At 50.4% G+C, this 21460-nt stretch overlaps 2 protein-coding genes across 2 annotated transcripts; both read left to right on the top strand.

Annotated features, from left to right (window-relative positions):
- Positions 1 to 560: 560 nt before the first annotated feature.
- LOC101780463 (enhanced ethylene response protein 5) lies at positions 561 to 4685 on the top strand. Its single transcript, XM_004956675.3, has 13 exons — positions 561 to 969; positions 1043 to 1136; positions 1217 to 1306; positions 1619 to 1684; positions 1889 to 1978; positions 2068 to 2124; positions 2234 to 2295; positions 2381 to 2468; positions 3361 to 3437; positions 3670 to 3744; positions 3831 to 3936; positions 4031 to 4174; positions 4526 to 4685. The coding sequence occupies exons 1-12, from the start codon at positions 671 to 673 to the stop codon at positions 4154 to 4156; spliced, it is 1230 nt and encodes a 409-aa protein (XP_004956732.1). The 5' UTR covers positions 561 to 670; the 3' UTR covers positions 4157 to 4174; positions 4526 to 4685.
- A 13791-nt stretch (positions 4686 to 18476) lies between these two features.
- On the top strand, positions 18477 to 21027 carry LOC101780058 (U-box domain-containing protein 39). Its single transcript, XM_004956674.3, has one exon. The coding sequence runs from the start codon at positions 18855 to 18857 to the stop codon at positions 20553 to 20555; it is 1701 nt and encodes a 566-aa protein (XP_004956731.1). The 5' UTR covers positions 18477 to 18854; the 3' UTR covers positions 20556 to 21027.
- Positions 21028 to 21460: the final 433 nt, after the last annotated feature.

Below are 21460 nucleotides of genomic sequence, written 5' to 3'. Positions count from 1 at the left end.
GCAGATCTTAAGATTGACGAAGTCATATAGGTGCCTCATTGCCATGGGCACATCGTCTATCACTGAAATAATAATGCAGGTTAATTTCTAAATTAAATTCAGAAAATGTAAGCGCAATTGGTGCAAGAAATTTTACCATCTGAGGTACCCTAACTTTGTCCACATTCATGCTTCATAGGTAGTAAGTTGGAGCATTTGTCCTCACCGTTCAAAAAAAAAAGCATCCGACATCTTTTTTGAAGGAGTTCGTAAATACATATGGATTGTGTACAATGAATAATGTAGCATTCAAGTGAATTTAAGCAAGTCTTCTTTCCAACGTACTCTCTTTTGTCTAAATTAAAATTCTTTTTAACTTTACCATAAGTCATATTCGTTTAACTTTGACAAAATTTATAAAAAAATATAATATCATCTGCAATACCAAATGAACTCACTATGACATATTTTATGATAAATTTTAGTTAAACTAATTTGATGTGGCAGAACATGACCTCGAACATCAACCGTCGATTCTTCCCTCGACGTCAACGATCGCTGATCCCCACCACCCTTCGGAAAATCGTAACTCGCCAGTAGCCACCGGATCGAACCCGTACCGGCTTCTTCCAGCCGCCGCCGCCGAACTCTGAAACCGCAAACCCCAACGCCGCCGCCGCCGCCGCCGGAGATGGCAGCGTATCTGAGCATGGGCGAGGCGCACCGCCGCATCGGCGACTATCTCTCCCGCGTGGTCAACGCAATCTCCTCGTCGGACGGCGCCGCGCTCGCCTCCCTCGTCGCCGTCTCCTCAGCGCCCGGTTCCACCCCGCTCTCCGACGCCCTCGCCGCCCTCCCGGACTTCCCGCGCCTCGCCGGCGACCGCTTCCCGCACCTAGCCGATTTCCTCGTCCCCCTGCTCCGCGCCATCCACTCCCACTCCCTGCAGCGCTTCGCCGACGCCTACTCCTCGTTCGAGAAGGCTGCCAGGTTCGTTCCGCCTCCTCCTGATCCGGTTCATTTTATTGGATTCTTCGAAGATTTGACGTTGTTTTTGTTGCAGCGCATTCCTGCAGGAGTTCAGGAACTGGGAGACACCGTGGGCTATGGAGGCGATGCACACGGTGACGCTCGAGATCAGGCTGCTCGCTGAGAAGGTGAGTGGGGTGACTGATCTGGGGTATGTGAAATTTTGAGTATTTGGGCTCATGTATTCTGGTTCATTGTCTTGGTGTAGGCAGATAGCGAGCTTGTGACGACCGGAAAGAACCCCGACAAGCTTCAGGCTGCTGGGTCCTTCCTGATGAAGGTTTTTGGCGCACTAGCGGTATGGCATCGATCAAAAGATTTGTTCTGTATTCCTGCTTGAATGGTAATTTGACTATTAAGCATCAAATAATACTAGGACAGTTGTGAGCGATTTGGTAGTTGCATTGAATAGTTGATTTTGCAATTGGATGCAGCATCTTATCGTTTTCTGGCTCACTTAAAATATGAGGAACGTCACTAAGTGGCTATTTTTGCATTGAAATCTTTCGGTTTTTTATATTGGCTACCCGTTGAGCATGTTCTTTGATGCATCATATTTATTATTGTCATCTTTTGTGTCTTGATAGATGTTTTCTATCTAACATTTCAGGTAAAAGGACCCAAGCGTATTGGAGCACTCTATGTCACCTGCCAGCTATTCAAAATTTACTTCAGGGTAGGGTTGTTTTCCTTGTAAATTTTTGTCTGTCTGTCTGTAACTTGTGTCACTGGATTCGCAATTTAGCATAAGGCAATACATACAATATGCAGCGATCACATTATGTTTGATGAGTAGTAAGTGTAGTGTGTACACTAGTGCATCAGTTCTGTACTTTAAGTTAACATGGACTTATAGCTGATTATGTTTTAAATTGCGCAGCTTGGAACAGTAAACCTCTGTCGTAGTGTCATAAGAAGTATCGAAACCGCCAGGAATTTCGATTTTGAAGATTTCCCTGTGAAAGACAAGGTGAGATAAACATAGTTTATGTCCATTATTCCCTATTGGAGACTTAATCAGTAACCTTGACATTTGTTTTGTCACCTGCGATGGTACAGGTCACTTATATGTATTACACTGGGCGCTTGGAGGTGTTCAATGAGAACTTTCTTGTCGTAAGCTCTCTATTTCTCTCTCACACACAAACATATTCATGGTTACAAAGGTGATTTGACCAACAAAATACTGAAACTGCTCACACAAGATTTCGTTTCATTAAATCAGGCAGATCAGAAGCTAACTTATGCTTTGATGCATTGTAATCCTCAAAGCGAGTCAAATTTGAGGTACTTATATTGCATGGGGTTTTTTGTAGCATGTGATTTATGTCATACCTGTGTGCTGTGACTCTAATCTATGTTCTATTTTCAGGAGAATTTTGAAGTTTCTTATCCCCGTAAAGCTTTCAATAGGTGTACTGCCAAAAAGAACCCTCCTGGAGAGGTACAATCTGCTTGAGGTATGTTTACTTCTACTCTTGGGTTATGGCTCAAGTCGGAGGCTATTGTAGCATGTGATATATGCAGTGGAATTGAACCATCCACCTTTTTCAACCTACAATACGATGTGAGCCTTTTTTTTCATGTTACTTCAGTAACAGTGTAATAAAAAATTGCTTCGTTACATGAAGAAATTTACATGTGACAACATATTTAGTTTGCTTGAAAGGGTAACCTTGTGCCGTTCTCGATGTATAAAGCTGTTTTTGCAAGGAGTGGATAGGATGATTCAATGGGAACTGAAAATTCCTATTTGACATGTGACAGAATAGTTTAGCCACATATTGGTTACATTAAAAGAAATTTACAGTTGTGATCCGGTTACCGATTTATAGAGTTTCGTATGGAGGCCCTGACCGCTCGGCCTTATTTACAGCACCCCTGAGAGACCATATGGTCGGTGAGTCAGGCTGGTTATAATGAATACAATCTGTCTAGTCATTCATCAAAGATGCGCCTCGCTTTTCATTGCCATAATGATGAACATTATCTTTAAAATATGACTGTTAACCAACTTCATCAGAGGTAAACATGCCAAGTTATGAAAGGGGAAATACGTTGTTTTGGTATTGATCTCTGGCTGATTGTTTCGCTTAGTGATTGCTATTTTGAATTCCCTTGCTGATCTTTCTGGTCTTCTCATGAACAGCTACTATTTTATAGGCTAATACTTGTAAGCTTTGTTTTGATGGCTGTACTTACTGCTATTGCTAAATATGCTCCTCCATTGTATTCTTTATTCAGTTTGGTAGACATGTTTGCCTTGTATTTTATGGTTCTACAGTTATTCATCTAGGGAGATCTCCCATGCCTCTTATTGAGATTTGCACAAGTGGTAATATGACCTCTCAGTATGCAGATGTTGTGACTTCACTTAGGAGAGGGGATCTCAGGCTTCTCAGGCAAGCCCTAGACAGGCATGAAGACCAGTAAGTTTACCCATTCGCTGTTACTTAGATAAGTTTCAATCATTTCACCGTCTGTGATATTTATTTATTTTTGTGATATTTTTTAAATTCACTGGTTCCTCTGCTAAATTAGCTTCAACCCTTTCGCTGCCTATGATAATCTTATTTGTTTTGGAAGGGAATTTTTAATTCACTTGTTCCTATGCTGAATTAGCTTCAACCTTTGACTGTCTCTGATATCTGTTTTTGCAAGATTTTTGAAATCTGGCGTCTACCTTGTATTGGAGAAACTTGAACTTCAGGTCTATCAGAGATTAGTCAAGAAAATGTGAGTGTAAAATCGAAGTCATATCCCTATCATGCTTAACACCACCTGACCTACTAATCCTTTTTGGCTTTGCTGTTCTTTCACAGCCATATCATTCAGAGGCAGAAGGAACCAGCCAAGGCACATCAAATTAAGCTAGACGTTGTAGTAAAAGCTCTGAAATGGCTTGAAATCGACATGGATGTGGATGAGGTGATTTGGCACTTTGGCAGCGCATTGATTTATCATATTCTTGCATACAATTTATCTGTGACATATTTAACCTAGTTTCTCACCTTGCTATCAGGTGGAGTGTATCATGGCATGCCTTATATACAAGAATCTCATAAAGGGTTACTTTGCTCACAAGAGCAAGGTCCTTGTCCTCAGCAAACAAGACCCCTTCCCGAAGCTGAACGGGAAGCCTGTCTAGTTACAGAATCGCTACTGACTATGGGGGTGTTTGGGAGGAGGGGGCTAAATTTTAGCCCCCGTCACATCGAATGTTTGGACACTAATTAGGAGTATTAAATCTAGACTAATTACAAAACTAATTACACAACCCCTAGGCTAAATCGCGAGACGAATCTATTAAGCCTAATTAGTCTATGATTTGACAATGTGATGCTACAGTAACCATTCACTAATGATGGATTAATTAGGCTTAATAGATTCGTCTCGCGATTTAGCATAGGGGTTCTGTAATTAGTTTTGTAATTAGCTTATGTTTAGTCCTCCTAATTAACATCCGAACATCCGATGTGACAGGGCTAAAATTTAGCTCCCTCCTCCCAAACACCCCCTATCTTGTAATTCTGGTGGATTTGATCATAGATTGATATTTTGGACACGTATGTGCTTTCATAGTTACTGAAACGCTTCTGACAAGGACATTTGTATTTAAGCACTCTTGGATGTAACTTGTATGAATGTATCATTACTGGCCGTCACTTCGCATCCAAGTAACTCCTCTCGAGGAGTCCTTGATCTCGTTCTTTTATTATTATTTTAAAAAGAAAAGGTGATCGGTCGCCACGTCTGCAAAATGATTCGAGCGGTCAAATGTTGGGTCTGCTACCATTTTCGTAGTAGCGCAGTTACAAGAACAATCTCAAGGATAGCTGCGGACTCGCGGCGCATGGCGGAGATTTCCGCCCTGTTCGCTTCAGCTTATTCAGCCGGCTTATTAGCCACTGAACAGTGTTTTCCTCTCACAACAAATCAGCCGTTTCAATTTTTCAGCTGACTTATAAGCTGAAGCGAACAGGCCCTTCCAACTGGCAAGAACGTGCCGAGGATCACATGGCACTCCTGGTACATGCAAGGCCCCTGGGTACAGAATGCAGTTGGCTACCCAAACCCTTGGTACACCTTGCCCCATCTTCCGGTAGCCAGCAGTACTGGATTTTTTTCAAGTGAAGCAAGGGCTGCATCACTACTCACTAGCCTGTACCACGGAACGGGCAGCCGGACAGCTTACATTACTGTATTTTCTCAGTTAATTTACCTGGACCACGATGGTGCACGGACTGGCTGTACCGTTCGATTAGGGCAGTGCTTAAGGAGCGTTCGTTAACCAGCAGCATTAGACCCTGTTTGGAAGGGAGTGTTAATCCTCACTTTTAACACTTTTTAACACTTTTCTATCCAAACACTTGTGTTAAAAGTGGGGTGTTAAAGTTTAACACCTCATTTTTCATAAACACATGGAGAAGGTGTTAAAACTTGCTAAAGTTGTTAAAAGTGGTCCCCTCCCCACTTATTCCCTGGTTGCCCCCCCCCCTCTCTCTCCTCCGCTGCCCCTCTTCTCCCTCCCGCATCGCGTCCGCCCCTCCCGCCGGCATCTTCTCACGTCGGCCATCCCCTGCCGACGGTCCTTCCCCGCCCGCAGGTCCTCCTGCCGGCCATCCCCGCCCGCAGATCCTCCGCACAGCCTCTGACCGCCGCCGCCGCGACTCATCCTCCTCCGACCGGTGCCACAACCTCGACGCGGCCTCCGACCGGCACCACAGCCTCGACGAGGTCTCCACCGCCCTCCGCAGGCCATCCACCTACCGCCCTCGTGGACCTCCATCGCCGCTTCGTCCTCGCCCTCGGCCAGCGCGAGGCGACACGTGCCGCCGAGCGTGATGACACGGTCGCCCACCACGGCGAACACCGGGTCAACGCACCACACGCAGGGGGGGCGCCACGGAGAGGTCACCAGTGAGCTTGCCGCCGCGGGGGCCGGGCTCCGCCCGTCCATGCCTCCTCCGCCAGCGCGGATCTAGAGGAGCGAGGAGGGAGGCGGCGTAGGCAGGGCCGTGGCCACCGGACCAGCGCGCTCGGGGAGGGAGGTGGCGTAGGCAGGGCCATGGCGGTAGGTGGAGAAGCGGGGAGGGGTTGTGGCCGGTTGCTGTCTTGGGGAGAAAGAAGAAGAGAGGGGAGGGAGGGAGGGAGGGAGTGGGGGTATAATTGTCATTTCCAACCTAAGGTGTTAAAGTTTAGCAGACCATCCAAACACCCTAATGTGATAAATTTTAACACTCCATTTGAGGGTGTTAAACTTTAACACTCTATTAAAGTTTAACACTTCGTATCAAACAAACCCTTAAGTTTAACACTTAGTTGCATGGACAGCACTCAACCGTGGAAATAGGTTCCCTTTGAATGGAACCGTATAACCCTTCGCATACTCGCGATGCGGAATCAGCACACGTGTGATAGACGTGGCGAATCAACCGTGCTGATAGGTTCGTTGGAATCGAACCGTACCAACCTTCGTATGGATTACATACGGAACCTGCGCACGTATGATAGACGTGGGCGAAAACAACCACGATGATAGGGTCCTTTGAATAGAACTCCCTATCAACCTTCGCATACTCGTGATGCAGAACTCGGCACACGTATGACAAACGTGGCGAAGTGCTGGAAGAGTTAGCAAGATAACCAAATAAAATATTAGCCACCTAAAACAACTCCAAAATCCCCTAGGGCCTCTCGCACTAAAGTCATCCTTAACGATCGTACAAGATTTTTCAAAAAGTTTCTTGCAACTTTTATCTTTTCAAAGAAGTGTTAGGGCTTGTGTTCTCTGTACTGCTAAACCGGCTCTGGTACTAGCTGTGGCGGATCCACTTCAGATCTACTTGGTTAAACATGATTTAGCCGCCTGATACGCGACACTCATGCCTAAGCCGAGTAAACACGAAGTGCCGTCGGATTTCCTCCGATTTAACCACTTGAACAGGACCATTTTAGCAGTCCCACACGAAAGTGAGCGTTCCAGAGAATACAACAAGTCCACCAAGTTAACAACTTAACCACTTATTTTAGTTAGGAAATAAACATCAGAGTTTTACAAGGTTATCAGAAAGACAACATAAGGTAAAACCACTAGCGAAAGCAAAACGTCGGGGTCGGACGTCCCTAGCGAGGCCAGCCGGGACATCACTGATCCCTCTCCTCGCCGTCCGAGGAGGGATCCCACTCGACCGTCCAACCCGGAGGGAGCTGGGGTAGCCAAGTGCCAGCGGGAGAAGGGTCAGGAGCAGCAACTTCACCTGAAAAACAGGAGCCACAACAAGGCTGAGCTACTAAGCTCAACAAGACTTAACCGACAGGAGTAAAGCTACTCCACACCACTAGACATGCAAGGCTTTTTGGCTGAGGGGTTTGTTTGCCAAAAGCACTAAGTAAAACCCTATTTTCAAGTTTTAGCTTCGGTTCTAAGTTCATTAACCGGTCTAGGTTTTGCAACCTATTCTAAGCAATCATAGAACCAATCAAGGTATGTATATATCAACAAAACCATGTCATCATCAGATTCCTCATTTACTCAGGGTGACATAGCGATCAAGCAGTCTCAAACTGTAAAGAGGCAGACGAATCGATTCGAGTTCTTTAACCATGCATGGTGAACCTAACCTCACAACATCCGCGCACCCGGAGGTCGCTTCCTGTGTCGGCCTTCCCCATCAATCCCCTAACCCATGTCGGGCCCATTTCCTTTGGTGCAAGGTTCCACAGACCCGGACTCTGCCGTTCTGTGACCACGCATGCCACCACGTGCGACATCCAGCAGGGGAAACTCCGTTCCAAGAACAATGGGGCGACCGCTCATGTTTAGGTTCAATCCGGTACTAGGCTTCCTCATCCCATACTAAGTATGAGGTTAGTATTTTCAAACACTTGATCACGAACACCACCACTGTCGGGCCTTAGTCAAGTTTCATAGATAGACGGGGCGATCAACCGACCACCAAAGAGTTACCCAAACCCTGCCCCGTCCATCGTCCTTACAGTTGTAACAGAAGGGTAGACATCCAACTCCTACAACTCGCGAGTGATAGGGAATCACTCGGCTTTTACCATCTCCTAGTTAAGCAAAGCAGCTACTCGGTCCAACAGCTAGTGTTCAGATCATGGGCACAACTAAGTCATGCATCTAGGGTTTCAAACAACTCCTATACGTAAATGCACAAGCATGCTGCAGAAGGCATGCGCAAGTCTAGTAAAACAACACAGGGTTTTCATGCAACCGGGGCTTGCCTTCGAGCAAGGAGGAAGAGAATTGCTCGACTTCTGGGGTAGCTTCGGCTTCAGAGGGCAGGAGCTTAGCTACACCGTCGTCTTCTGGCACCGGGTGCAGCTCGTAGAAGCCGTCAGCGAGGCGCAGCTCTACACGAATGCAATGCATTAGTTAGTATAGACGGTTATTTCAACAGCAACACTTGCAAGTCTGAGCCCAGAAACTCGCGACACAAGGCAGGAGGGTGGGAAGGTTCAAGGGAGCTGGTGGAGATCAAGAGGTAAGGGTCGGAGGAAAGGAACTTATGATCTGATCCTTAAACTAGAGGATTTGGTATGCTAGGGATCCTCAGACTCAACGCTGAAGGGCTCCCGAGTTATACACATACACCCTCGGTTTGAAGAAAAGGTTACAGCCGAGCCCTCGGGCGAGGTGGAGAGGGGTCGGCGGAACAGGTAGGGTCGGGCGAGACGGAACCGGGATCGGGCGGATAAGAGGGGTCGGGCGAAGCGGACTAGGGTCGGCAGCTTACCTTCTTCCTACAAGGAAAGCTTGGGGTCGGGAAGAAGCAGACTTGGGCGGAGGGGCTAAGGTTTTGAACAAAGGCTAGGTCCGGCAGTGCTCCGGCGGCGGCGGTGCTTCTTGTGGATCACAAGTGAGCTCTTACGCAGCACGGAGGAGCAAGCGGCTGGATGGTTTGGGGAAAACGGAGTGGAGCGGAGAGGAGAGTTCCTCAGGAACTTAGTGTGTGGCGCTAGGCTAGTGTGTTGACGAAGGAGAAATCGTCGGGTAGCAAAGACCAGGCGGCGCGACTGTGTCGAAGTGACGGAAAAGACGGGCGACATCGGGCTCTGCGGCCGGGATCTGGCGATGTGATGATGGGCGCGGGAGGCGAGGCATTGCAGAAAGGTTGCAGAGGGGCTTCCGCTGCAATTGGGGAAGGGGGCGCGAGAATCCATTCGGTCGTGGCCAGAGACGAGGCGGAGCGGCGGGCGTCGGAGAAGTTGAGCCACGCGGCAGGGAAACTCTGAAGCGGGCATGCAACTCGAGTGCGCCTGTCGCGGAAGATCTAGGGAAAAAGATCTCGTGGGTCCACCGGTCAGATAGAACGGACGTTTTGGGAAGGACTTAGAAGGATCCGACGGTGAGCTAGGGTTTGCGGGGTCGGAACTGGAGACAAGCGGGGAGGGGTCGGGTCTCAGGGGTCGGGACCGGTCGGGAGGTTGAACACTTAGGCTTGGAAAACTAGACAGGTGATCAAGGGCTCGGATTAAGATTAACTGGGAAGATTTGGGGCCGGTCGTCACAAGAATACTAGCCGCTTAGGTCATGTTACAAGTTGTTTAACTAACTTGTGTGCAACCGCATCTCAAAATCTCAGTCATGATGCAGTGGCGGTCGCCGACTCGTCGTGTTGGTGTAATTAAGGTTCACCTGAACAGCACGCCTGGCCAACTCTCTCCACCTTTGCACGCCCGCGGCGTTCGTCGCGGCAGCTGCAGCTACTGAGGCTGCTAGTGAACGGCGACTGACGACCAATGCGAGCACTGAAAGGGAGGCGACGAGAGGTTCATCGCTGCGCGCAACTGCGAGTGACAGACCAAACATGCGCTAGCTAGGAGCCTAGGACACGACGAGCCGTGCAGCACGCGTGCTCAACAACGACCTGGTACCCCAGGCAACCGCTAAGGGCACCCGTAATGGTTACAGTAAGATGCTCTCTACAGGGATGTCCACGTAGAATGTAATGGTTATAGCAAGATGCTCTCTATAGTGATGTCCATGTAGGATGTAGTAAGCTCTATAGATCATCCACCCAACAGTCTTACTACAACATTAATTTTGTGTGGGTCCTATGCTCCAAACCTTATCCTCTCCTCACGCCTCTTCTCTCTCCGACTCTCCCCGTGGCCATGGCATCATGGTCGGTGCGCAGGTGGGCCACACCCTGACCTTCCTTCTCCCCACGCCGCACGCCTCCACCTACACACCCACCAGCCACCGCCCTGCTCCTCCCCCATGGCGCCAAGTTCAAGCTCCACCCAGGCCACCTCGCCTCGGCGATGCCAGTAGCGGCGGTCTCTGCTCTTCTCCCATGGCGCTATGATCGAGCCCACTCGCTCCGCCGCGCCCCCGCCCGCCGTCGCCGTTGCCATCTCCTCCTCCAGCACCACTTATCCTCACCGACTTGTTACGCGTCGACAGACAAGCCCCATTCCTTCGGCCCGTGGCGGTGCCACCGCGGCCATGCCCGAGCTTGCGCTGCTTCTCTCATCAGCTCTCCCTCCTCCGCGGTGGCCTAGCTGCGCTCCACTATGCCCCTGCACTGCTGCACGACGGCGGACCGGCGGCTCTGTGCCTGGCTGGCCTCTACCTCCTCATCCCCACTCCCTCCCTATGCCGGGCACAGGCCATCGTCGTGCCTGCTCACGCCAGTGGCCGCGCCTCTCCCGCGGGTCGCGGCCATCGCAGGAAGCCGCGGCGCCTCCATCCCCCGCCGCGTCTACAGCGACAAGGTGCAGCACGTCCTCTACTCCTCCTCGCTGGTGGCCTGGTGCGCTCGTCATCCCGCCTCGCGCTGCCGCCAACGCCTCATCTTGCGGCGCTGGTCGTGCCCAGCGGAGGAGCCGAGAGACTGCCAGAACACAAGATCGTGATGGGGAGACGACCGAAGGAGAGAGAAGATGGAACTGATTACTGAGCACCTGGTGGGGTCTGCTTAGCATGAGGATGCGTGCTAGCGGCCCTTGCCAGCTCTAGTGGCAGCACCTTCTCTCCTCGCTTCTCTCCTACGTGCGATGGCTCCCTTGTAGAGAGCTTAACGGCACCATTGCGGGTCAAAGACCAAGGCAGGAAAGGCGCAGCCAATCCACGGGCCGACGCTGACGGGGTTCCAATACGATCCAACTCCGCCTGCGCCAGGTCCGCCGAGCGAGCATACTACTACAAATCATGCTATAGCAACATCTGCCGTGAATTATAGTTAACAGGACCATGTGCAAGTACAAATCGTGCTATTCAGCAGCAACTTATTAGTGTTAGTGGGAGCATCCTTCCTAGCAGCTCATAAGCTAGTAGCTGCAAGATCGGATCTGGCGCGCCGGTTATGATTGGGGCTCTAATTTTTCCTGCAAAAGGTGCACGAGTACTGTGTAATCTGTAAATTGCCGGTTTAATTGCGTGGCCCACTTTGAAAATTGCTACGCAGACGGTAAGTGCTAGGGTTTAGGATTTAGGTTTCATCTGCTTTACCAAAATATGCTGCTTGCAAGAAATTAGAATGAGCGCTTTTAGTAAAGCGGATGAAGCCACTAGATAACAAAAGTGATACATACAACACACAACCAAACTGGAAAGCAGCGGTCTCAACCCCGGGTTTTTGTGCAGCCTGTTTTGTTCAATGTGCGGTGCAGCCTGCAGCCTTGTGCTTTGTCAATTCAGACATAGTATGGATGGATGGACAGTATAATTCCTGACATGTTGCTGCTGCTTCCCAGGCAGCTGCTTCATTAGCTAGCATGGCCCCGATTAAGCTCCTTAAACACTGGCTTTATATATTTATATTTTTTTGCGAGGAACACTGGCTTTAATCTGCTCCACACGGCTCAACGATATGGCACCTTTTGTATTGTGTCTCTCCTTTATCCACCAGAAATCTTCTTTATCCACCTGAAATTAGCTCTTAAGATCTTTTACGGTGCACAATACTACCTTTATTTTAATGCCGAACAAGATAAAATGGCCTATGTTATCTTTCTAATTAAACAACGCTACTAGATAAGAATTGAGAGGGATGTAAAGTAAATTAACAAAGAGGTCAGCGCGAGCTCTTTTCTTTTCTCATTCCTGTTTCGGTCACGGCTTTTTCCATAGTGCTTCAAGCCTTCAACTCGACCTTTATGATATCTATTTATTTGTAGGGTTCATTCTATTTTTTTCTTACACAAGTGTCACGGTCCAACTCATTCGACGTCTCAAAGCTAATCCAATCCAGTAGCCCGGATGCACAAGACGTGCACATTACTAAAAACTAAGGGCCCGTTTGGCTATACGGTGTTAAAGTTTAACACCCGTCACATCGGATGTTTGGATGCTAATTAGGAGTATTAAACATACGCTAATTACAAAACTAATTGCACAGATGGAGTGTAATTCGCGAGACGAATCTATTAAGCCTAATTAGTCCATGATTTGACAATGTGGTGCTACAGTAACCATTTGCTAATGATGAATTAATTAGGCTTAATAGATTCGTCTCGCGAATTAGCACATGGTTCTGCAATTAATTTTGTAATTAGTTCATGTTTAGTCCTCCTAATTAGCATCTGAACATCCAATGTGACACTATTAAAGTTTAGCACTTCGTATCCAAACACCCCCTAAGGCTCCATTTGTATCCCTTTATTAAATAAAGGAATTGGAATTTACTTAATGGAGCAGACTATTCAGGAATATAGCATTCCACAACTTTCTAAAGTTTAGATATAAGCCTATCTTAAATTCATGGGGTGGGAGATGGAAATTGATTATGTAGATCTTCATGCTATATTTCTGATGTGCAACTTATAGCACGCTTTCTGACTCGCTTCCCTGTAGTAGAAGTGCAGCACATAAATATCTCTCCCATATGGTCAACAATAATATACAAATATATTCTACATACAACTATATTAGCTTAATTAATTTGTGTCTAAATTATGATTATTAGAATGGAATTCAATTACAAGGATCCAAATGGGGCGTAAGACAACTTGAAAGGCATCTTTTTAACTTACCCGCATGGTGTACAGTGTTAGTAATAATGCACGTTCTATTGCATCTCAAAGAACATATCAGCCCGTGTAACAAGCCTTAGCATTGACACCAACCATGGTACATTAACAGACAGGCGCCCTGCACATCTTTACAACAGATGTTTCGTGCCCAGATTCACATCCTTTACTCGTATGTTGCCCTCATGCACGTAACATCACCTTTTGTACCCACCAAAGCTCTTTACTCGTACGCACATAGCCCTCAACTCTCCTCATGAGTATGATCGATTCTTGCGAAAGCGAAACCACTATAATAAGGCGCATCATGAATGCGCTCTAGGCTTTTTCCAAGCACAAACGTACAAGTATAATCAAGCTAAGAGAGACCGTATTTTCCGGGTATGCTGAAAGATTGTGGAGCTAGGAAAAGCGTTTGTGTCCATTTCGACAGCAGGAAACAGCTTGCCTCTCCTATCCTATTTTCCTAAAGCAGAGATCACAATATCTGGCTTTGCAAACACAAGCCGTAGAAAACAAACCCACTACCACTGTACGCTAAGATTCCCGAGCAAAAGCAAAGCACCAGTTATTTTATATACATATCCTGTTAGATTATTCTTGTTTTCGCTACAGGTGACAGTGTGTGCTAAGATATCAGACAAAATTGCATTTACAAGCTTCCACTCAGGGGATAATGTTGTGGTCTTGTGGATGTGTGAAGAATGTGAAACGGTAGGAGGAAAAGGATCGGAGGATGTCTGGATGTGTACATGTTGGTGTAAAGTGTGAATAGCTGAAGCTTTGCAATCCGAGAATATCATTCAGCGTGCTGCGTGCATATGGCCTGCGAGCGATAAAGCTCCTGCCCTGCTTTTCGGGTTTTGCCTTTGCTGCTGCTGCCGCCGCCTTCTCGTGTTCAGGTCAGTGCCTCCCTGCCGGGCTCATCTGGCATCAGGTTTCAACACATGCCATAATCACCACTGGAGTGAATGATTTGTGTTGATCGGTGAGAGGCTGGAGCAGTGAGAAGGAATCTGACGACGGATCCCTTCTACCCGTTACCTGTGTGCCGCAAGGATGGGCCATGAATGGTGGAATCTCTGCTCGGCAATGCCCCGCCCCCCATGGCTGGTTGCATCTTCTTGTTGGGAGCTTGATGATATGCATCATCAGGTGGATGAGTGCTTTGCGTTGGCGCGAAGGACGTCGGGTGATTGGTGTGCATCAGGGGACATGATTTCGTTGGAGAATATACCAAGCCATGTCTTCAATTAAGCTGTCCGATCGAGATCCATGTGTTGCGCGAGGAGAGGTTATCATTGTCAAATTGAAATGAGGGCGTCTTTGACGACACAACCAGATGTGCATGCTAGATGAGCTAAGGAGGCCGTCAGGGCGAGACCGTGGGTTGTTATGTTGTTTGGCATTTCGGAGGCTGAGCTCCAGAGCAGATATCGCCATTGCTCTGTTCAGAGGAGAAGTAAAAAATATGTTTTGAGGAGTGAGGGCACTACGCACCAGCGCATTTTACTCTTAAGATGATCGAAGTACTACTAGGACACGGGTTCTGGGATACGAGGTGTTAAACTTTAACGGTGTCACATCGGATGTTCAGATGCTAATTAGAAGAACTAAACATGAGCTAATTATAAAACTAATTGCAGAACCCTGTGCTAATTCACGAGACGAATTTATTAAGCCTAATTATTCCATCATTAGCAAATGGTTACTGTAGCACCACATTGTCAAATCATGGACTAATTAGGCTTAATAGATTCGTCTCGCGAATTATACTCCATTTGTGCAATTAGTTTTGTAATTAGCCTATGTTTAATACTCCTAATTAGCATCCAAACATCCGATGTGACGAGTGTTAAACTTTAACACCTTGTAGCCAAACAGGCCCTTAATTTTAAGAAGGAGGGCTCCAAACAAGGCCTTACTCTCAAAATGATTGAAATACTATTGGCACCCTAGTGCATTTTACATTTTTATTCTATGTAAAATTAAGGGTACAAGAACTGCTGGCACGCCTAATTCTTAGATTAGAGTAGAAGTACCAGTACTCTATACACCATGAATTGGGCACCGTACTATGTACAGTCTCGTTACTGATACTGGAATGGGTTTCTTTGAGCAGAGAGTATCGGCAGAACACATGGGTGGGTTATACTCGAATCAAGAAGTCACCATGGGGATCCAAGAGCCTTTGTTTGTGAAAAGAAACATGTGCTCCTAACCTTCCAAGGAATAAACCATTCCATAAACGGTAATCAGCAAGAGACCGAGCACGGAAGCACTGTGTGGTATAGTGGACTAAATACATTTTCAGTACCACAACTCCACCAGTATTAGGGCATGTTTGGCTCCAAGGTGCTAAAGTTTGACTACCCGTCACATCGAATGTTTAGATACTAATTTAGAAGTATTAAACATAGGCTAATTATAAAACTAATTGCACAGATGGAGTCTAATTCTCGAGACGAATCTACTAAACCTAATTAGTCCATGATTTGACAATGTTGTGCTACAATAACTATTTGTTAATGATGGATTAATTAGCCTTAATAGATTCGTCTCACGAATTAGACTCCATCTATGCAATTAGTTTTATAATAAGCTCATGTTTAGTCCTTTTAATTAGCATCCGAATATCTGATGTGACCCTGCTAAAGTTTAGCACCTCGTATCCAAACTCCAAACTCCCCTTAATTACGATACGGATTGCCATTTGTTTTTAGAAGACGATATTATACAAGTGCTGCTGACAAGAAGAGACAAGAGCTAGCTGGGAAAATAATACAGACGAGAACCTACTTTTGCAACTAATTTGGGGTACTCATTAGCCCCAAAGTAAAGCAATACTAGTGCCACTTAGGCATGCCAACGATACTATTAGTTGTCTAACACGGGGTTGGTAAGTAGGGATGGACTAAACTATTGACATGACTACATACATGAGGTTGAATGCTTCAACTGTTGTACGTCTCAAAGTCGCGCGCTTTTCTTTTCTTCTTTAAAAAAAAGGGCTACTGAAACTTGTTTTCAACCATGGTTCTGACCATGAGGGCAGGCCTGATTTGGGCACTTATCTTCATTCATTACTGTATGTTGATGTAACCACGCCGCTATCCCATTTGACGTGTCCAATCCTCGGAAGCAACAGCAAGCAAGAGGGGCTAATGGTTAAATAAGTGCTAACGAATTTAAGCAAATGTTGACGCTCAATGCTAAATACTAGGAACCTAGAGTAATCACATTTCAGGGCCAGGAGTCGCGCAACCGCACACGCGAGCTGCCAATCTGCCACGCTGTGCGCATGATTACTTTGATTAGAGGCTGTCACGATGAGCCAGGGTGGACGAGCAAGCTGCCAAGAAAGAAATCAGCGACGTGTGCATTGACCCTGCCCAACTATGAATCACAAGAAGCCAAGCGCGGGGCCGGTCCCGGACAGCAAGAGCAAACACGGGCGGAAAACGAATCAAATGCAGACTGCAGGCAGGCGGGCGGGCAGGTAGGAGGAGGACGAGCAGGCAACTGCACACTGATCACTGATGAAGAATCCCTGATGGGCTGATGGCAACCGATGCCGGGGGCGCTCACATGCGCCAGAATCCCTGACGCAGAGAGACGAGACGATTTTGACTCGGCGCTTGGATTCACACCTTGCATCGACCCCTGTCGTCCTACCAGATTCTTGTGTCATTTTTTAGGACTCGCAAATTCACGGCTAAATTCTTCCTCGATTTTGCCAGTGGTAGAGAAGAACAATGTGGAATCGAGAAATTCGGCACAGCAGTGGACGTTGAGACGTTTGTCCGTTGTTCAGGTTCAGGGGCCGGGTCTCCAGCCTTGGGTCCTTTCGAAGCGGTCAGGCGACAGGCGAGTACTGGAATGAAAGCGATCACACGGACACGGCGAGACATGTATGCTTTGGCGAAGCGCTACAGCTCTCCAGGACCAGGCGTAGCTCGGAGCTCGTACAAAAAAAATACAGTAGATACGATAAGGTGGCGACGAGAAATGGCGGATGGAGTATGGACCAACCGCCAACGTCCGGACTGGGCACGGAGTATGGGTATGGCGACGAGCAGTACCAGTACCAGAAGCATTTACTGTTTTCGTGCACAGGTTGTACCTGTACCTGTACTGGGTGTAGGCTAGCGGTCGTGCTCCTTGTGGTCGAGCACGGTTAAATTGGCAAAAGAAAACAGCCGGTCGCTACGCCACCAATCAGCCAGGGCCAGGCCGGCCATTTGTTTTCCTTCAAGCGAGTTCATAGCCAACAGCAAACGAGCAGTGTACAGATCGCCCACCCGCCAGCGCCCCCGGACATGGCGAATTGTTGGCAGTGCTATGCGCTCAGAATGATCACATGCGTCAGATCGAGCCATGGCGGGCGCGGAGGGGAGGCGGAAGGCGAGGCCGCTGCCTTGACTCGGTCGCGCTCTTCGATTATTCACGCGTCCGAATGATCCCTGTGATGTGAGCTAAACATCTCGACTTGGACGCCAAGACGTTGAAACGTTGAATTTGTCCGGGACAAGCACTCCATCTCGCTGTCATCATTGTTTGTGAGCCTGGGATCGTTTGGAAGCGTGCGGGGTGAGCACCGGCATGAAAACGATCGCACGGTGATACATGCTACTCTCGCTGACCCAAAGACTCCAGGAGCTAGAGTTAGAGTTTACCACAGAAGCATCCATAGCGCTGCGATGACTGATGAAGGGCAGCAGGAGGAGACGAGTTTTTTTTTTTTTTATAACGGACAAGAGTTTAGGGTGGGCCGGTAGCAGAATGGCGACGGATAGCAGCTAGCAGGGGCGTCACCGTTTTTGCAAGGCTGCCCGCGTGCGTGGTAAGGTGCCCTTTAATCTACCTACCAAACTAAGGATCAGGCTCCGTCAAAATCAGGTCATAATAATATATAATTTTAAACTAAAAATTAGTGCCGATTGTGAAGGAGTTACAAGGATCATGATTCATTATCACCTCATGTGCCTGGCTATGACCGCTGTCTGAAAGAATCGGTCTGTTCGCTTCAGCTTATTCAACCGGCTTATCAGCCACAAAGCAGTGTTTTCCTCTCACAACAAATCAACCGTTGCAGCTTTTCAGTCGGCTTATAAGCTGAAGCGAACAGGTCGAATATTTGTGCAACACTGTTTGAACCTCAAGGAAAAAGAAGGTGGATTTATTAGAGCATCGTTCCCGATAATGTCCGTGGACACCGGTGGCGGTGAGTTGCAACAGCGTTTGGCGGCCGGTTGCTGCCAATCAGCCGTGGTAGCAAGTGAGCTCAGTCCGGCAGTTCTGTGTGCAGCCAAGCCAAAAGCCAGTCTATTATCAGTGAATGTACAAGCGGACGAACGCAGCCGCGGCCCCCGGACACGGCCACCGTGTCTTCCTACCCCTACCCCGGCAAGGCTACGGCCGTCGACCAGCCAAACCACGCCAACCAAACCAACACGACCGTGACCAATCCGAGCACTCGACACATCACGCCCCCAGCGAAACCGAGCCTAAAACCCAGCGAAACGAGCCCAAACCGCGCGCCCCCGGCACCGAAACACGCCGCGACCCCGATCCCTTCCAGGCTAAGCAAGGCTCTTCCCCTGCTCCTGCCCGCCTTCCTTCTCTCTCCCGGTCCCGGCGCATAAAACGAAGCGCGCTCCACACTCCCCAAGCTACAGCCAGCCAGGGAACAAAGCACCCGAACCCCAAAAGGAGAGAACACGAAACCAAAAAACAAAAGCCCATGGCTGCCTCCGCAGCAGCAAAAGCACCCTCCTCCCCCCGCCGCCGCTGCTAAGCTACCTATACATAGCATCCCACCTTTCCGGCCACACGCCGGCCGGTCCATGGGTGCGGCGCGTCCGCGGCGCTGGAAGCTGCCGTTCCACCGCGCCGCCGGCGGCACCGGCAGCGCGCCGTGCTCGCCGTCCCCGTCCTCCAGGTCGTCCGCGGCGCCGGCGCCCGCGTCCCCCGCGCGGTCGGAGGCGTGGGCGGCGGAGGCGGTGCCGGAGGAGTTCTTGTGCCCGATCTCCGGCGCGCTTATGGCGGACCCCGTGATACTGGCGTCGGGGAGGACCTACGAGCGGGCCTGCCTCCAGGCCTGCGCGGAGCTTGAGTTCCTGCCCCCCGGCGTGGAGCCCGGGGGCGCGGAGACGGTGATTCCGAACTCGGCGCTTAAGGCGGCCATCGGCACCTGGTGCGCGCGCACCGGCCGGGCGGTGCCGGCGTCACCGTCGGCCCAGGCGGCGCGGGAGGCCGTGCTGCGGGCGATGCCCCAGGCGGCCAAGTCTGTGAGGACGACGGCCAGGCGCCCGGCGGTGATGGCGGCGAGCTCGTCCAACTCGTCCTACTCGTCCCCGGCGTCCACGTCGTCGTACGGGTCGTCCTCGGAGATCGTCCCCGCGGAGGAGGAGGAGAACGGCGGGAGCGCGAGGCCAGTCAAGGAGGCGGCGGCGCAGGCGCAGGTAGTCAGGGAGGTGGAGGTGGAGGCGGCGCCGGTCGACCCGCTGGAGGACGAGGTGGTGGCCAAGGTGATGGACGCGGACGAGGACGGGATGGTCGCGGCGGCAATGGGTGCGCTCCGCGAGGCCACGCGCGAGAGCGCGGAGCGGCGGCGCGCGCTGTGCACGCCGCGCCTCCTCGGCGCGCTGCGGCGGGTGCTGCTGCTCCCGCGCCACGCGGCGGCGCGGGTGGACGCGGCGGCGGCCCTCGTCAACCTCTCCCTGGAGCCGGCGAACAAGGTCCGCATCGTGCGCGCGGGCGCCGTGCCGGCGCTCGTGGAGGTGCTCCGGTCCGGGAACTCGGCGCCCGAGGCGCGGGAGCACGCGGCGGGGGCGCTCTTCGGGCTCGCGCTCAACGAGGACAACCGCGCCGCCATCGGCGTGCTGGGCGCGGTGCCGCCGCTCCTGGAGCTCCTCACCTCCCCCGCCCACCCACCCCGCGCGCGACGCGACGCCGGGATGGCGCTCTACCACCTCTCCCTCGCCGCCGTCAACCAGTCTAAGGTGGCGCGCTTCCCGGGCGCGCCCAAGGCGCTCCTCGCCGTGGCCTCCGGAGCCGCCGAGCCGGGGCCCATCCGCCGGCTGGCGCTCATGGTGGTCTGCAACGTGGCCGCCTGCTCCGAGGGCCGCGCCGCGCTGATGGACGCGGGCGCCGTGGCGTCCGTCGCGGGCATCCTCGACGACGCCGACGGCGGCGGCAGCACCGCGGACCTGGAGGAGTGGTGCGTGTCGGCGATGTACGCCATGAGCCGCGGCAGCCTCCGGTTCCGGGGCCTGGCGCGCGCCGCGGGCGCCGACCGAGCGCTCCGTCGCGTGGTGGCCGACGAGGGCGGCGGTGTCCGGCGCGAGATGGCGCGGAAGACGCTCCGCGCCATGCGGGGCGACCTAGACGAGGACGGCGAGTACAACGACCTGACGGGAAGCAGCCTCGAGTGCGGCGACGGCGAGGACTGCGGCGGGAGCATCGTCTCCGACGGGCTCATGTCGTTCCGGCGCCGGCAGCGCGAGCTCGGCGTGTCGTCCTGCGGCAACACCGCCGAGTTCTGACGACCAACAACATTCTCCGGCGATCCTTGTCCATGGCAATGAATGTTTTGTATGTAAATTGCTTCGCTTAGGTTCGCATTACAGCGTTAGGCATCTGTGGTGTGCTGTGTGAGAGATCAGACTCATCAGAGATGATGAAAACGTCCATGGTTTTTGGAACGGTGGCAATGGCTACTGCTGTGTGATCTGTGTGACTGCGAGTGAAGCCTGAAGCCTGCTGCGTGTTGGTGCTGATCTGTCGTGCGGAACGTCATGTGCAAAGAGAGTGCCACGGGCTCGTGTGCCGGACAAGGCGCGGGGTGGATGTTGCTTGCAAGTCAGAGCATGGCTTTGTTCTATCCGTACTCGCACACCTGCTGATGCTGCTGGCTGGCAGCTCGTGTCCTTGACGGGCAATTGTTTTCAGAGCATGTGTCTCCGTCTGTAAATCAAACCATCTTTACGCCCTGATCTGATCTTCTGAGTTCTCATTGATGCTTGCTTCCCGGTCCTACTGCACTGATGTCGTTGAACGTGAAGCTGGAACCTCCACCACCGACGTTAATGGCGTAATGGCAGAGCTTACGCCCTGCGTCCGGATCATAGAAAGCCAGGTCACATCCGTGAATAACATGATCAAGTTCGTGCAACTCCTGCCGCGTCTCAAGCCACGCTGCCTTTCCTATTCGTCACATGTGTTTTCACTCTTCATAACCAATTGCAAGTGCGCAAAAAGCATGTCAATCAGTAATTCCTTGGGTCCAAAATAAAAGCATGGACCTGTTTGCAGGTGCCTGGCCTGATCGGCGCTGGCGATGTCGTTAATCTTGGCTGCTCGTGGACGGATCCAGATCGGGATGGAATTACCCCTTTTCTTAATCCTGAGATGGACATAACCACAGAGGCCATGCCTGCCCACTGCCTTT

Source organism: Setaria italica, chromosome II (assembly GCF_000263155.2).
Source record: "Setaria italica strain Yugu1 chromosome II, Setaria_italica_v2.0, whole genome shotgun sequence".
Lineage (NCBI taxonomy): Eukaryota > Viridiplantae > Streptophyta > Magnoliopsida > Poales > Poaceae > Setaria > Setaria italica.
This window is presented reverse-complemented; position numbering and strand designations above follow the sequence as displayed.

What these genes read in the sequence shown, in the direction of transcription:
- LOC101780463 (XM_004956675.3), top strand. Translation starts at nt 671, where the DNA reads ATGGCAGCGTATCTGAGCATGGGCGAGGCGCACCGCCGCATCGGCGAC. An exon ending in TCAATGAGAACTTTCTTGTC is followed by an intron (nt 2,125 to 2,233) that starts GTAAGCTCTCTA and finishes TCATTAAATCAG; the next exon opens with GCAGATCAGAAGCTAACTTA. An exon ending in CAAAGCGAGTCAAATTTGAG is followed by an intron (nt 2,296 to 2,380) that starts GTACTTATATTG and finishes TTCTATTTTCAG; the next exon opens with GAGAATTTTGAAGTTTCTTA.
- LOC101780058 (XM_004956674.3), top strand. Translation starts at nt 18,855, where the DNA reads ATGGGTGCGGCGCGTCCGCGGCGCTGGAAGCTGCCGTTCCACCGCGCC.